The 17261-nt window shown below is 39.7% G+C and overlaps 1 protein-coding gene across 1 annotated transcript in view; it reads right to left on the bottom strand.

Moving 5' to 3' along the window:
- Window positions 1-1185: 1185 nt before the first annotated feature.
- The window catches only part of ABCA8 (ATP binding cassette subfamily A member 8), a 45890-nt gene continuing 29814 nt past the window's right edge, over window positions 1186-17261 (bottom strand). The window contains exons 23-39 of the mRNA XM_084863688.1: window positions 16891-16995; window positions 15650-15823; window positions 15333-15446; window positions 12664-12783; window positions 11790-11840; window positions 11222-11313; window positions 10226-10346; window positions 9475-9592; window positions 8695-8786; window positions 6987-7147; window positions 6438-6513; window positions 6264-6358; window positions 5587-5706; window positions 5262-5402; window positions 3635-3714; window positions 2216-2271; window positions 1186-2085 (exon numbers count right to left, since the gene is read on the bottom strand). Of these exons, the coding sequence (XP_084719814.1) occupies window positions 1999-2085; window positions 2216-2271; window positions 3635-3714; window positions 5262-5402; window positions 5587-5706; window positions 6264-6358; window positions 6438-6513; window positions 6987-7147; window positions 8695-8786; window positions 9475-9592; window positions 10226-10346; window positions 11222-11313; window positions 11790-11840; window positions 12664-12783; window positions 15333-15446; window positions 15650-15823; window positions 16891-16995 (1803 nt within the window). The 3' untranslated portion in view covers window positions 1186-1998. The remainder of the gene's footprint in view (window positions 2086-2215; window positions 2272-3634; window positions 3715-5261; window positions 5403-5586; window positions 5707-6263; window positions 6359-6437; window positions 6514-6986; window positions 7148-8694; window positions 8787-9474; window positions 9593-10225; window positions 10347-11221; window positions 11314-11789; window positions 11841-12663; window positions 12784-15332; window positions 15447-15649; window positions 15824-16890; window positions 16996-17261) is intronic.

Here is a 17261-nt window from a genome sequence, read left to right as displayed (position 1 = left end):
GCCTTGTGTCTTTGTAGTTTTCTTGCATATGTGAATTCCCCATGCCCATGTATTAAAATTTGCCTTTCCCCTGTTAATCTGACACTGCTAATTTGATTACTAGTCCAGCTAGAAGAACCTAGAAGGTGGGAGAAATAGTATCCATTTTTTTAGCCTCATTTCCCCCAGATATATCGTTTGAAACCAACAGCAGACTTTGGCTGCAATGAAGCTGCATGAAGAATTGGGCAAGCTTTTCTTTGCCCAAGAGCAAGTGAAAACTTAAGCTCAGGTATGACACAGTTGTCATAATCATTTTCTCAAAAGACCTGATTGTGATACCAAGACTGGTTGAATCCATGGATTAAACAAAAGGGTACTTCAGTGCTAAAACTCTCCTTGTCCCAGGATATCTCTCCCACTGACCTAGTTTGTGTGATTTCTTTGGGTTACAATGTGAAATCCTCCATTAAAAGAAGTCTGTTCAGTGTACCATTTCCAGATACCTCCTCTGGCCTTTGGCGAATCAGGTAAAAACAGGCTCATTTTCAATGTGTCCTTGAGAAGTGCTTCTTTGTCCCTGGGCACTGGAATCAGCCAGGCAGCAGTTTGGTGTTGTTGTTGTTGCCTTTGTCTCTTTTGGCTGTCATGGCAACCCTCTACTGTGGGTAAGGAGATCAAGATCTCCATTTACTGATGAGTAAACAAGGTCTACAGAGATAGTAGATGGCAGATTAAATTTAGGCTACATGGCAGCATTCACTGAAGATAGGAACTGAGTTCCATTCATTCCCCCCCCCCCCCCCCCGCCTCCCCCCCCCCCAGCACAAGATGAATAAACAGACTTCACATAAGTGCCTGGGAAGGCAGTTGGGCAGAGCAGAATTTTCTGGGATGCTAAGAATTTTCTGAAAGGGAAGAAAAGACATAAAAGCACTGGTAGAAATCTCAGAAAATCATACATTTTATGCATGGTCTTCACACCTGGTACGTAGTTTGAGAAGATTTTTCTAGAAAATGGCTCTGTTTGCCACCACTTTTTATTTCCTTCATCATGGTGTGGTGTCTTCTTTATTTAGATTTTGGTAGTGCATTGATTAAAGCAGCAAACTTGCTCTTGTATTAGAAATCATTTTCCATTGGATTCCAATGAACTCGTAAATTGGAGGGCCAAGAGTAGAGAGAAGACACAGGAAATAGAAGGCATTTCAAAAATATATATATGAGATTTATTTTATATTTCCCACCAACTTGGTCATTGGACTTATTACATTTATCAACTTTCTGAGATGAAGTGGCAGATGTCCAAAAAAGATCAGTTATAGTACAAGCATCTTTAGCAACGATTTAAAAATACAATAAAATAGAACTCTGTTGGTTTATAAAAATATAAAAGTATAATACATTTCTAATAGCAAGTTTTTAGTTTTCTAAACTATGTCTGTATGACTATGTCTGTTACCAGTGGAAATGTTATCAAATGTATTGATATCAGATTTTATGACCAATGAATGATGTTTTCATATTTTAAGCCATAACATATGTATTAAAATATTTTTCAATAAGTATAATATTTTTTGACATGCTCACTTAAATTATTATTAAAATATCAGCTTTATAAAGGATCACACTTGCTGAAGAGTAAATATATGAATTTCTCAGTTTAGGTTAGCAAAAAAAAAAGGATTTTAAGTTTTTGATAAAAATATTAAGTAAAATTTGTATATCATATTCAGAAATGTAAATTTATTTGTTTAGCATTAGGCAGAAAAATGGGATCAGGGTGACCTGCAGACACATGCAGGCAGGGCCTGGGAGTTGGCTCAGTCGGGTGCCTCGGTCCCTGTTGTCACTGCATTTGCCCAGCACTTACTCCTCCTCACCACCACACCAAAACCCACGTCAGTGTTCACAGTACCGGTTCTAAATACAAACACTGATGCTATAAAAATAAACGTCTTAAAAAACCCCCACAAGGTTCAATGGAAACAGGGAGTGCTTGGGGCTTCAAGGCTCTCCCTATGAGAGGAGCTTCCTCTTCATGGAGGGTTGAAGTTCATCATCAAAATTCTCCAGTTCTTGCTCCTTGGAGAGCTCCAGGAAGACCTAAAGGGATAAGACGTAGAGAGACAGGAATGTCATCCTGTTTCCTTTAGCTCTAAGTGAGTGAAAAGGGTATGTACTTATTGTACAGTTAAATTCCATGGATGAGGTAAGACCACTAAAACGGACCCACCTGCTCCAGGGTGGACTGTGACAGGCTGTAGTCCTCCAGATCGAAGCTCTGTTTAACTGCACAAGGATGTATGTATGTTAGGGATTTATGTTTTTATTTCCAGGTGGCCTTAGAAATCAGCACAGAATACAAATAACAATTTTTTAAAAATAGTAAATGAAAAGGTGAAGACAAGAACCATTAGGATGGTTTAAGTACAACCTTCAGCTAAAAGAACAGCAATGCATTGACACAGGTTTGGAGAAAAGGTGCTTGTTGCACAGATTCTGAGATGTCTGCTTAAGGGAGGAAGCGGTGCCAAGAAGGCCTCCTTTCCTGCAGGCGAGCTGAGAGTTTGCACATCCAGCACAGGAAGAGGTGGAAGGCAGACACATTTTGAAAAGAGTTGCATCAGAAGATTAAGAGAAAGATGCCTGTGGTTTTCACAGATGCAGGTAATCCTCACGGACCTCTTTCTGTCCATGTAGCTTGCTTGACCCAAACCAAGTAGAAAACCTTTTCCTTGACCAAAATGGACTGGGAAGGGTAGTTAGAGCCCCAATAAGAGCCCAGCAGGCTGGAAATATGCCACCAATAGTAGCAGATTGGAAAAACACCACCAGAGGTACCAGGCTAGTACTGGCCACAGTGTCAGTCTGGAGATGCTCAGAACGCTGGGGTGCTCAGCTCAGAGAATGGAAAGGAGAGGCATCACTGTGAACATGGATGCCATTAGCAGGAGCAAGAAGAGGCTTCTAGAACCAGAAGACTTGAATCTCTTTCTCAGGGAATGTGACAAGCAAGGGAAGATAACACTGGGCAGTGCCGATGACAGAATATGGATGGAGAGGGATTCCAGCTAGCACAGAGCAGAGTTAGCAAGGACCACATGAGGCTGGTGATGAAAGACACAGTGTGGTCAGTTTGTAGCACAACGGACACAAGATCATCTTAGTGACCAGACAAGAGGTGAGTTTCTTAATAGAGAACCCAAGGCAAACATTAATATGCAAGTCCACATAAAATTTAGTTTTAAACATGTAAGCACCAATAGATAATATTCTTCTTCTTTTTTTGACAGTATTATTATTAAATGCATGTATGATTGAGTTTTGACTTAATATATATATATATATATATATATATATATATATATATATATATATATACACACACACACACACACATAAACACACACACAAAAAAGATATGGGGAAAAAAAACACAGAAGAGTAAAAATCATTCCCATTTCCCCACTCCCACAAACACACACAGAATGCCTGTACTTCCTTGATATTGTGCTCCTAAAATTCAATTTGAAATTTTAACTATGAATTTAACACATTATATCACATTTAACACATTTTATCATGAAGATGGATTGTTTTGTGATTTGAAATTATCTGCTTTCAGGCTCTTATTTCAAAGCCGATCTCTTACCCTTCTCTAATTTGAAGAAAGCTTGTGCTAAAGGTCGCACATCTTCCACCGGCAACTTGTAGACCATGAGAGACGAGTACCTGGGAGGCAAGGAGGGGAGAGAGACGCTGATACCACCCGTGATGGATGTGAACTGACTCAGACATCGCTCTGGCCTTTATTTCTGTAAGTGTGGTTTGGGGTAGGTGAAATGCAGAGGGTAAATCACACTAATAAAAAGAGGCAGTTCATAGGACAACTGGGGATCGGAGTCAGAAGATAGTGCCTTTGGCCCCTCAGATGGAGATGAGTTGCTACAATGCAAATTAAATTTCCAGATTTAACAAAGTCACCATCTACTTCACTTTTTTTTTTTTTTAATTCTCACCAGAGGATATTTTTCCATTGATTTTTAGAGAGAGTGGATGGGAAGGAGAGAGACACACAGAGAGAAACATCGATGTGAGAGAGACACAACTATTGGTGGCCTCCTGCATAGGCCTCACCAGTGCTGGAGAGTGAACCTGCACCTGCACCTGAAATATGTGCTCTTGACGAATCGAACCCGGGCTGGTGCTCTGTACACTGAGTCAAACTGGCTAGGGCCCACCTCACTTTCTAGGCTCAACACTTACTCCTCAGCTTCATCCTCCATCTGGGCCCTGACACCATGCATTTCTTCAAGCTTCTTCAGAGAATTTCTACCTAGCATACCTTCCCCTTCCTATTCAAACTGCTTTCCTAACACAGGAGACCATAACTGAGCCTCTGATTAGGAAACCAGAAATCTCTAAGAATTCAAGCTCAAAATAATGTCCAGCCACCATTTTTAAAATAATTTGTTTCTCAGATAAATTTCCTTCCATCATTTGAAAACCAAGAGGAGTCAGATTTCATTTCCTAAATAGATGCTATTTCCCATATTTATGGAGCAGCCTTTCTCATCCATTTTGCTCATTCCCTGCACCCCTATGACATATTTCCATTTAGTACTGGGCTGGTGAGTTATAACATTAACTTTATATTTACAGTATACTCCACTATAGAAATATATTTTCTAGCTTTGTCATTATGACTTATTTATCTTTACTACTTTCCCCAAGTCCTCAATTATCAGTCTTTTGCAGTTAAATTGCAGTTGTTAAAAAAAAATGACCCTAATGTTAATTTTTGTATTTTTTTAGTGTATTACTTTTATGAGGATTGTTCCATGACCAGACTCTGTATAAAATTGGAAATATTAAAAGATTTGAAATAAAAGTTTCACATTCCAGTTTTGCCATTTATTAGCTGTCATGTGACATAACCAATCTACCAATTTTCATGGATTAAGGTCCTTTTGAAGGTCAGACCCTTAAAATGCATTTTTGCAATCATCTCCTTTTTCACTGGAACAGCAGAGTCTACCTTAGAAAGTCTCCGTGAGGATTCAGTAAGATAACCCAAGAACAGGACAATTCCTGGTAAATAGTAGGACTATGACACATAACATCATTTCTTCTCTAGTTGACTTTCTGTAGTGTCTAACAAATCTTTTCTCTTAGGGTTTCCTTTGGGCTAAATGTAGACTTGAATGACCACAGCTCTATGAGCCTGACAGGGAACAACTGACATCTGACAGTAGGTCAAAGCCAGCCACCACCTGTACCTTTCCTGCCGAGCAGCCTGGGGGAAAAGCCTCAGGATTTCGTTGTGGAGGGGCTCCACATGGGTGAGGGTCTTCACCTTCATCTCCAGCAGGTAATCCTTGCCAAATTTGCTCTTTAGGTGCTGAATGGAACCGATACATCTGGAGGGAGGAGGAAAGGAAGAGGGAGGAGGCAATGCTTGAGACTTAGGATTTGCTGCAAGCGCTGCCTCAGGACTGGGCCATCAGACCTTGGCCAGGGGGTCCCAGTTTTTCACAGGAACCTCTCTGCCCACCGACAAACTGTCAGCCTGGTGGTCAAGTGTGGGCTTGGGCGGACACCCACCTCAGCCTCCCGGCCACCATGATGGCTACACGGTCACACAGGGCCTCTGCCTCAGCCATGTAATGGGTGGTCAGGAGGGCACCCCTCTCGGTGTGGTTAAAGCTGGCCCGGATCGCCTGCCTGAATGGGAAGAAAAGATGCATGGGAAACATACACAAGAACATCCAGAACCCTGTCCTCTGCCCCACCTGTGAATCCTAATGAGAATTACCATTCTCATGAGAAGTGTGGGACACGGGGTGATTGTGTCTTATTGTGTCACACAGATACACCAGAGCTTCTTAAAAGATCGATTGAGCAATTACAATACAGTAGGTTCTTGGGTTACATCAGAGATTCTCCCTGTAAGTCAGAACCCACCTACATAAGCACCTCATTTTTGTGTGTATGTGCTCATCATTTTTGTTTATTTATCTCTCTACCTCTCCCTTTCTCTCTGAAATTAATATAAATATATTAAAAAAAATAAAAGTAAGTAGCCACAACTTTGACCTACATAACTGATAAAAGTCTGTATAGGTCTCCTACGGAATTCAGATCTCACAAGTTAAAAACGTGATGAAAAGGAAAAAAAAAAACAAAACAAAACAGCTTAAGGGCCAATGTTCACAGCAGTTAAACATGTCTCAGATTCCCTGCCAGGCGTCCAGGCTGGCCCTGACCGGACGGCCCCTCACCACATCTGCTGCTGCCCCGCGGGGTCCATGCCTGTGGACGGCTCGTCCAGCAGCACCACGGACGGGTTTCCCAGGATGCTCAGCACGAAGCACAGCTGGAAGGAGAGGAACAGTGCATCTGGCAGGGATCTGGAATCAGTGGGCCTCCTGGGGTAACCCCAGCCCCGCCCCTACCTTTCTCTTGATTCCCTCTGGTAAGGCCTTCACTGGGCGATTCAGCTCCTCCTGCAGCTTGAGCGCCTCCACCAACCTGAAGCAAACACAATGGGCCTACAGGCTTCTGACAAGGGGACCGAGCCCCGCAGGAGCAGGGTGGGAACAGAGCTCGGAATTGGGGTTCTGAAATAGACGCTGGGCCACGTTACAATGGCCTGGTTTGACACCTCCTATCCCCTTAAATAATTTTCTCCTTTTAAAAGATTTGAAGTGCATTTTATGACATGCACAGTTCTGTCTTATGATAGTTTACACTTAAATTTTAGTATTTTTGATAAGTGTACCAATGCATACTTTTTTCTTTCCATATTTTAGATGGGAAAATAAAATAACATGTTGAAATTGGGGAAACCAGTTATCTCCCCATTGCGGTCTGGGTCAGTGTTGAGGTCCTGGGAAGTCCTGAGTTTCCTGTGAAGGCTGGCACTCCACCTGACTTCCTGGACCTCTCAGGTAGCAACAGGTGTGTTCCCACCCCCCCCCCCCCCCTCTTCTCCCACCCCTCACCTTGTGATGGTGACTTTGGCGTCCGCTTTCCTCAGCCCTTTCACTGCAGCGAACACTTCCAGGTGCTCCCTCACGGTCAGGTTGGGCCACAGCGCGTTCTCCTGAGGGCAGTACCCCAGGTACTCCAGAGGGTGCCCTTCGCTGCTGCCTCTCAGTAGCACCTGCAGAGAAAATGTCACTCTCAGACCCTGTGGCCTGCATTGTTCCTCTGTGTTCCCATGACGCCTTTCTCCTTACAAACCTAGAAAACCTAGAGAAAGTCTCCGATCTCATTGACTCTGATCACCTGCAACCATTTTGGTTGGAGGAAGGCTGTCAGAGTGTACATACATGGCAGCAAACAGATATTCAGGGCAAGTGACCTCAGGTGGGGCGATCCGAGAAAGCCTGCCTGCTGAGGGGCCATTGCAGCAGGAGGCTGACAGGGCGCCTGCCCTGGAAGAGGCCAGGAGTTGGGGTAGCACAAAGGCCTGTGGAGGGATGATGCTCTATGTGCTCTCAGACCCCCGGCAAAGGCAGGGCACCTGGAGCCGAGTGGTGCAGGCGAGAAGAGAGAGATGTGACAGGAAGGGCGTGGGAATCAGAGGTTTCCTCCCAGGCACAGAGCAGGGGGAGGTCACTGAAAGTGCTTAAGCAGGACAATGGCATTAATGAGGTCACATTGGCTAATGTGATTCAAGCTGATTTCACGTCACCCAAATGGTTGTTGGCTTTATCATTCAGATCTCACATAACCTTCAAAAACGCTTCATTCCAAGATCTCAATGAATAGTTACCTCTTTTTGTCCCATGCTTAAGGAGAAATATTGATTTTATTTCAAGGTGGTGCTCTCAACTGAGCTAAGCACTCCTGTTAGGCTTGGCTGAGCCACCATCACCCAGAGGCATCCTTCACCAACATCTGCTCTCACCTCAGCATCAGAGTCACTGTGAATATATTTCCTTTTTCCTCTTTCCTGGGACACCTGCCAATCAGGTATTTGGGGGTCTTTTCCTTGGTGGGCGTGACCACCAGCCCCTTTCCCATGGTGGAGTTGCACAGACCTCTGCCTTAGGATTCTGTTCTGTGTTCCCTCACCCTGACATACTTTTCAAAGGGCTTCTGAAGGTTACCTTTCTCCTGCCATAGAATTTTACTTTTCTCTGCAACTCATATTGTTTCTTAGATAAATTCAGCTCTTTTTCTGTTTGTCTGGCCTTTTATACAGTTGAATTGCATGGATAATTCTGTCAACTTCTTATCCCTGTTGCTCAACTTGAGCCATTCGTTGAAAACACTCCCCCAAGTTAGTGTACTCTTCTTTCTACCAAGGTAAGTGTTACAGTAATTGAGCACTTTTAAAGGACAATGATCGCTAAATAAAGTTATTTAAAAAACACACACACACACACACACACACACATTTTAATTCATATTGTGAGGGCAGTGCTGATTGAATGTGCAAATCCAAGTGGTAGTATAAACAGAATTTGTATGCATTCTGAGACTGGACATTCCCACTAATTGCCTTTATTGGCACGAATAATTATTCTCTTTCAATGATTAGTTTTGTTGTGTATTAATGTGATAATTTGTAATGTGTTTTCAGCCACATTAATCACTTCATTCATCTAATGAATGAGATTTGGCTGTGTATAATATTTTGACATCTTATAAAATTTATTTTGAGCACCACTAGGTAACATATTTTCCACGTGGTTCACCTACCTGTCCAGCAGTTGGCTTGGTGTCTCCAGTAATCACTTTAATGGATGTACTTTTACCAGCTCCATTGTGTCCTAGCAATCCTAAAACCTCACCTGAAAAAAAAAAAAAAGGTCACATTTAATACAAATTGATTTTGATAATAAAATTAAGAATAAAACATAGTCTGAAATCTCACTGTGTGACAAGTCTATGTGATTTGTAGGTAGTGTCCCATGAAATTGTTGTAACCCCTCCACCCCCTGAGAGGTTATAATAAGCCTTTCTTACATATTTGGGAACATAAGCTCTTAGGGATGAGGTTAGCTGCCCAAAGCCACACTGATGGGAAGTGACAAAGTCACTCTTGGAAGGTAGGTGTATCAGACCACGCATCTCCTGTGATCCTAAGATCTGTGCAATAATGTCACAAAATAAAGTCATGTACCATCTGCTGGTCATGGTACATGACTTCAGAACATGCTGGTATATTCTTTTCATGTTCTTGTGAAAAATAATGAAAGTTAGGAAATTAATCATGTTCATTACAGAGAAATGCACATGTTGGGGGTTTCAATGGTTTATTTCAATAGAGTGCTATGGTTTCCATGTGGATGTGAGTAAGCCTGTATCCATGGGCATGACTTAATTTCCCTAGGAATGAGCCATGTATAAGGACTGTCAAGGTCACCCGCTGATGGGTCTGTGTGTGAACAAAGAGGTGGTCACAGATGGTTCTCATTAAGAACCACAAAGCTCGAAGGAGGGCTCCGAGCCAGCGGTGGGAGAGCCTCCATGCCCAACCTTTTCTGACACAGAAAGAGACATTTCTTGTGGCGATTTTCTTCTTCTTCTTGGAAAAGCAGAGTTTCCTCTTCACTGTGTACTCCTTGCGTAGGCAGCTGGCAATAATGGCTGGTTTCTGTAAATGACAAGTACATCGTGTCAGACCTTAATACTCTCCATTGACCTTGAACAAGCTCTATTCTCCCACTGGGCTAGCCCTGACTGCACAAGCCATTTATCCAAGAAGACTTTCTCCAAGATGACACATTTATGGGCCATTCTCCTATCTCAGCACGTATGTTTCCCTCTCCTAGAAGGGCACTCAAGCAGGAACACGCTATTTAATGCAGCCAGCCCCTCTCTCAGAACAGAAGCAGAGACTTGGAGAAGCAATCATCAAATCTCCCTCAAAGGACAAACAACACACTGTGGACTTGACTTGGTCCTGCATTTTGTACAGTGTACTTTCTCCAAGAAGCAGTAATTGGGGTCACTTTGCTCAGTTTCTAAAATTCACAAATTCTTTCTTGGCTTCAGAAATTTCACTTTCACTCCATTTAAAAATTTTATATTCTACGGAAGACAAAGTGAATTAAAATGACTTTTTCATCTGCTCATTTAGATGTAAAAATGATAACTACCTGCTAAAATAAAGTTATGATTCTCATTTGTACGAATTAGAAAAATGCAAGATCATTTGAGAATTAGATGCTTTCTGATTGTATTCATTTGTGTTATTTGATAAAATAACTACTCTGTATGTTTTTACCTCGTCAAAGTTTGTGGAATTCAAGGCATTAGCAGTTCTCACTCTTTCCATATGAACATCTTCATCCTCCCCATCGGGCTCCTCTGGATTTTGGTGTACATCACTGCTTCTTGGAGAAATTCTGCAGTCAAAACCATCCATTAATAATTGATTTTGGGTTTTTATCCTCGTATCAAAAACACTGAATTCTTTAAATCTTATACTTGAGTAGACTGGGTGATTAATAACCTATCATAATCTCCCCTCAATACAGTGAAATCTCAACCCCCCTCCAAATGCAAATAAGATGCTTGATCTATTAAGGTTAGCCATTTCTTTGGAATATGTGTCAGATTCACTAATTTTCCTCCATTCTAACTCTGTCACTCATACTCTCTTCCTTCTCTTCTTTTTTCCTTCAAACTAAATCTCTCATACTGATCTTAGAAGACTTTTTATAAGTCTTGTATTTTGGAAGTCTCCCATGCAACTATCTGTAAGAGTTATTAATGAAACTGATGGGGAGTAAGATGCTTATGGTGGCATTATTGAATGATGGGAACAGTCTCAGCTTTTAAGTGCCATGAATAACTGAACCAGTCTATGGCCCACCAGTTGGACTTCTCACTACCACAGGAAAAGAGCACAGTTATTGCTATCTTTGACCTATTGATCGTTCTATTCTTCCATTCTGGACAGAAAGCATTCCGTAGTCACTGTCAATCTATTCAAATTAACTGCTATTTAAACTGAATGAGCTGGATGTCACTTTACCTAGTGTTCCACTGCACAGTGTTAGAGAGAGTTCTTTAATATTCAATGTTTTAGGTCTGTTTGTTCCACTATTTATGATATTTGATTTAGGTACCTATATCTCTATTATTTGTATTGACATGAGGTCCCTTCCCCAGCCCCTTCTAGTTCTTAGCACTTCTTTGTTAATGGATTAATTTATGCATAAAATATTTAAAAACACTGATCACTGAAATAAAAAAATCAAATTTCATTTCTCCAGACCGAAAGAGGGGATCCTTTCTCATGAATATCTTTTCAAACTTCCATTCCAGACACCGAAGAATAAAAATCAAGAAGATAAGTTGAAGGAGAGGCTAGGAATAAAGAGATGCATAATTAGAAACACTAAAAGAAAATCGTTTCACATTAAAAGTGAGTTAGGAATAATTGGACTTCTACAAAGATGCATTTGGCAATATCATTACCAATTTCCAATAACCTATTCGTGAACTGTGAAACTAATAAATTCACTCTCAGTCTTGTTTACAAAAACATAGGAAACAAGTATAAAAATTGTGTGATACCATTACTTTAAATAATTTCCTCTAATAATTATACAGTGTCCTTAAAAATTGGGAAGCATATTATCTGGTTAGTTGATTTTTATAAAAAAAAATTCTATTTTTACAAATAGGATATCTCTATGGGCTACAATTCTTCCCCCCCCCCCATCAACTAGGGCTACAAATACCTATATATCCACATTAAAAAATTCTGCCATGTTTAAAGGAATTAAAATAGTTTAGTTAGTAAAATACATGATAAATTTTAAAGAAAAATGTGTTCTTACAATTAGGAATATCAAAAAGGGCTCTTCCTCAGATGTAGGAAACATGAAAAGCTGCAAAAAGAAGGACAATGGTTAAACACAAAAATTTTTGTTTTGTGAGTTTTTGCCATACAAAGTGAATTGGCCCATTTGAACAACCCTGCTGGCACGCCCCTTGATGAGTACTGGCTAAGTGTCTATTCTACAATGTGTAGTGAGGAGCTGTCTCCCTTCTTCCCAAGGTTTATGATCCATTGTGCTTTTATTTGAAGCAATAGGATTTAGCAATTATTCATCACCTGGTGAGAGAATCTTGGGGTCTGTTATGCTAGCCTCCCCAAACATTGAGAGGCAAGATTTAACTTTTATCACACAGTCCTTCATATACCTTCTAGTGCTCATTGGCCCTTTCATAAGTCTCCTTTCTTTCCTTTCTCTTCCCTACGGATATCTCTTAGCTCATATATTGTACCTTCCTTCTATAGGTAGAAAGAAGTATAGGTATCAATCAGCTAAAAAAAAAAAAAAAAAAAAAAGGGGGGGGGGGCTGAGAGCTTCTCTAGAATCCTGAAATCCCTAAGATTAGGGACATTTCACTTGCCTTCTTGTAGAGCTACGCATGCCCAAGAGTGTATAGAGCTCAAAATGAGTATGAAGGCTGCTTTATTTCTCCCCACCCATTATTCTTCCTCCCACACATCAACTAGGGTCAACAATTCTATCACAGTTCAGCTGGAGCATATTGTTCTATCTGGAGAGAGAATCAGTTGGAAGCATGAAGTAGAAATCTTCAAATGTCACACATACTGAACATGTTGCAGTCTCAGACCTAAGCAAAGTTTTCATGATTGGTTGTGAGTTTGAGGACACTGGAGCAGATGGTAGCATTACTTACATAAAAAGATAAGAGCATACAGCTAATTAATATGGTTTGTGGTGCTAAAAAGTTTATGAATAATACTAAGTGATATTGAAGCAATTCCACCACAGATACGGCCGCTGAGAGAAAGGTGATCTAAAAAGGAAAAAAAGAAAAAGAAAAGCATTTTAACCACTCTGAACATCAATAGATGCTCCAAATTAAGATGGCTCATCATGGAGATAGTCCTAACTTCCACTCCAACCCAGAAAACCAATCTGAAATCAGCAGATCTCCATTGACATTGTCTCTTGATGATTTAGCCACATTCCTTCAGCCCGGGGGATCATGAATGAGACCTCACTGGGTAAATCTAGGATCTACTATGGAGACCATTTTAAATATAGAAAAGGAAAAGGCAGTGTATATTACTGTATTTTGGGAGGTAAAATTTAGAATGGTATATGAGCAACAATCATAGGTAAAAATGAAATTGAATTATAATAGGATTGCCCAGCACCATGGCTCAGTGGTTGAGCATCTGACCTATGAACCAGGAGGTCACAGTTCAATTCCTAGTCTGGGCATGTGCCGGGAGGCTGGCTTAATTCCAGTATGGGATGTGCAGGAGGCAGAAAATCAATGGTTCTCTCTCATCATTGATGTTTCTATATCTCTTTATCCTCTCCCTTCCTTTCTGAAATCAATAAAATAATATATATTTAAAAAAATATCTAATAGGAATAAAGCAACAATAAAAGGATACCCGTTAACTATGCCAATGGAGAAATATAAGCATTTAAAAACCTGCAGTGGCTTAATAGAAGTACTAAAACACAACATTCAGGGAGAAGAGAAAGTTATGAGTATGTCTGACCCTCTTAGACTTTTTCTTCTATGATGATGCCTTCCTAAGCGTTTCTGTAATTCTTCTTCTTTTTTTTTTTTTTAAAATCAACCTTTATTGTTCATATTATTACAAAGGTTCCTCATTTCTTCCCCCCTCCACCAGGTTCCCACCCCACCCTCCGCCCCCTTTTCCTCCCCCATTGTCCTCATCCATAGGTGCACAGTTTATGTTCAGTCTCTTCCTCCCTCCCTTTCCCCGATAGTAAATCCCTTTTCAGATAGTAAATCAGTTACTTAGCATTTTCCCATATCAATAATACCTCCACATGCCCAAAGATACACTTCACACAAAAGACATTTCCAAATAGGTCATCCAACCTCATCCAGGCCTCGCACAAGGCACTCACAGATCAACACCCCAGCGCTATACTAACTCAACATATCCAGATCTAAGCCTTTATCACGTTTCTGTACTTCTAATTTCTCTCTGTTACAAACCGTCACTTTTATGACTTCCAGAATATTCTTCCTAAAAGTGTGCATGTGATCATATTTCTATTCTGAATTATTAGCTTCCATGGTGTCTCATGAGAATGAGCAAGAGAGAGAAACATCAATTTGTTGTTCTACACATTCATTGGTTGATTCTTCTATGTGCCCTGACTGGGTATCAAACCCACAACCTGAGCATATTGAATGATGCTCAAACCAACAGAGCTTCTGGCTAGGGCTGTAGAATAAATTCTTGAGCCCATCATGTAAGGCCAGTCATGGTGCCTACAATTATGTTCACCACAACTAGGACCAGGTTCAGGCTGCAGCCTGTTTTCTACCCATATTCATGTCAGATTATTACCAGTAGTTAGGGCTTTTCCCTATTCTGGACACTCTCCCTTTGGGTTTCTGTTCCTCTACTCTTTTCAATTTCTCCAAATGTGAAATCTTACTCTTCCTCAGGTTTCACTTCCCAAAGGAAACCTTTGTTCTTATTTTTATGAGTGACTGACTCCCTTTTCTGGTTTTCAAGACCTCTTTATTACTCAGTTGTGCTAGATTTTTTTTAGTTATTTACTTTTAAAATATATATTTATTGATTCCAGAGAGAAAGGGGTAGGAAGAAAGAGATAGAAACATCAACGATGAGAGAGATTCATTGACTGGCTGCCTCCTGCATATCCCCTACTGAGGATCAAGCCTGCAACCTGGGCATATGCCCAGAATCAAACCCATTACCCATCAGTCTACAGGCCGACACTCTGTTCACTGAGCCAAACCAGATAGGGCGGTTGTGTTGGACTTTTAAGGATAGATGGTATCTGGGTAACTTTTGTCTTATCACTGTTTTAGGAATTGGCTGTTTACTCATCTGTTTATCATTTGAGCACTCTTTCAGTGTTAAAACTGTCAATGACAGGGAATTAGAATAGAGGCTTATAGATTACATATATTTTTCCTCCTAATTTAGATAAATTAAGCATCACTTTATGGAATTCTAAGTAAAGATTTGGAGAAGTTGCTTCTGGTTTTAACTAGGCTGGTTACAGTATTTGCATAACACCATGGAGATCTTTGGGGTTATTTTTCTTTCAGTAAAAAGAAAATACAGATGGTTCCCAGGTTTCCTTCTGTTAAATATATTATAGTGAGAAAAAATGTGGCCACTTTTAAAGAAAGACAGGGTAGAAATAGGGAGAGGAAAAGAGGCAGATTTTGAAAAGGATCCATATCTAAGGCAGGGAAACTTTAAATATGTTGAACTCTCATATTAATGTATTTTACCAACGGAAAATTTAAAATACTATATCAGAATCATACATTACATGTTTAAAATACATGTTCAAAAGAAACATACTTACAACAAAGTAGATAAAAGACCAAATGTCACTATTTTTTTTCCCCTTGCGAAAAATGAATGAAATTACATATGTAAAGAAAATAAGGGATGTAGCAGAACCAATAGCACATGGGATCTGAAATAAACAGGATGTTATGTTTTAGTTAAAGACAAATGCAATCTAGGAAAACATTTTAGAATCAAAACATTAGCACAGCCCTAGGTCTTATAGTTATTAATAACTTGTGACCATGAGAATATCAATGAAAACAATTTGCATCCTCAAAGTTTCTACCTATGTTGTACAACGATATTTGCTCGATGAATATTGTAACTTACATGTACAACCTCAGATGCAAATTGAAATATATAATCTTTGGGGCTTAACATCATATCCAGGAAATACATTAGTAGGAACAACAGCCAGTACAGTGGGACGTCCACCAATGCCTGTCCAAGCCAGTAAGCAGAAGGGAAGAGCCCGGAAATTCGAAGCTGGGACCACACTTTGTTCTGAGCAGGAGACAGCAAAAATACAGATGCTGTGTCAATGAGAGGTTTCAGAAAATGTGGGTTATGCATGAGAACCCCAGTTTCTCAATCCCATCACAAACTCTGTATTGTCAGTCATTTTAACATGTACTCATTTTACTTGGTGTGAAAAGGAATCTCATTGCGGTTATTTTCTGGATTACACATGATGTTAACTATCTTTTTTTTGGAAGTATTTTCCATCTACATATCTTCTTTGGTAGGTCTCTGTTTTAATATTTTGCCCATCTTTGAAATTAGGTTACTTTCTATTACTGGGGTGTAAGAACTCTTTATATTGTTGACATAAATCTTTTGTTATGCATGTGCATTGTGAATATTTCTCTCCCAGCCTACGGCTTTTTATTTGCTGATTGGTGTTTTACAAAGAACAAAAGGTTTGAACTTTGATGAAGGTCAGATATCATTTTTTTGGTATGGTTTATGCTTCCTGTGTCCCAACTAAGAAATATTTGCCTACCAGAAGACCTATGATTCATTTCAAAATAATTTTGTTTATGGTGAGAACCAAGTGTCAAGAACATGTTTTTCATAACAGTATCAAGTTCTTCCCATACAATTTTTTTTTCCTGAAAAGACTAACCTTACCCTATTTGAATTCCCTGGCAGTCTTACTGAAAATCAATTGATGATATATGTATGGGTTTATATATGAAATGTATATTCCATTTCATATATTTATATGATTATTCTTACTTAGTACAACACATTCTTACTCTAACTGTAGTAAGCCTTGAAGTCAGAAGCATAAATCTTCCAATTTTGTTTTTCTTTTTCAAAGTTATTTTATTTTCAGTTACTTGCATACTCATATACATTTTAAAATTATTCTGTAGACTCTATCTATACATTGATATTTCCACTTATAACACTTCCTTTTTTTTACAACTTAGGATTTTTGTCTCAATTGGCTGTCAAACTTGTATTGTTTACTTGTGTATAAATCGCCTCTTGAAAAATCCTGTAATTATTTTACATTCAATATATGATCATACAAAGTAAGGGAAGTTTCAGTTACTCATCATTACCGTATAATCATTGATGCTGCTCATGGCAATATAAGGAGCACAGCCGGATGACATTAACAGCCAGAATATGGAAGGCATCATGAATAAAATTGGACGATCCATTTCCTTTTGAAAAGGCAAAGAATATGATGAGTTGCATGAACAAATTTGAAATTAATTAAAAAAATTAAACAGCCTATGTATAACCCTGCCTTACATCCATTTTGTTACCAAACTCTTTACTATTCATCCAGGCTTGAAGCTTGATTTTTGGCTTGATACCCACATGTATGGATAAGGAAAGAGCTAATCACAGGGCTCCATGATTTCACTTTAATTTCTTCATGTTCTCTTTGAAAATATAGTTTTTTAGTTCTATTTACATTAAAAAA

This window comes from Pipistrellus hanaki, assembly GCF_964339955.1.
Source record: "Pipistrellus hanaki genome assembly, chromosome: 16".
Taxonomy (NCBI): domain Eukaryota; kingdom Metazoa; phylum Chordata; class Mammalia; order Chiroptera; family Vespertilionidae; genus Pipistrellus; species Pipistrellus hanaki.
This window is presented reverse-complemented; position numbering and strand designations above follow the sequence as displayed.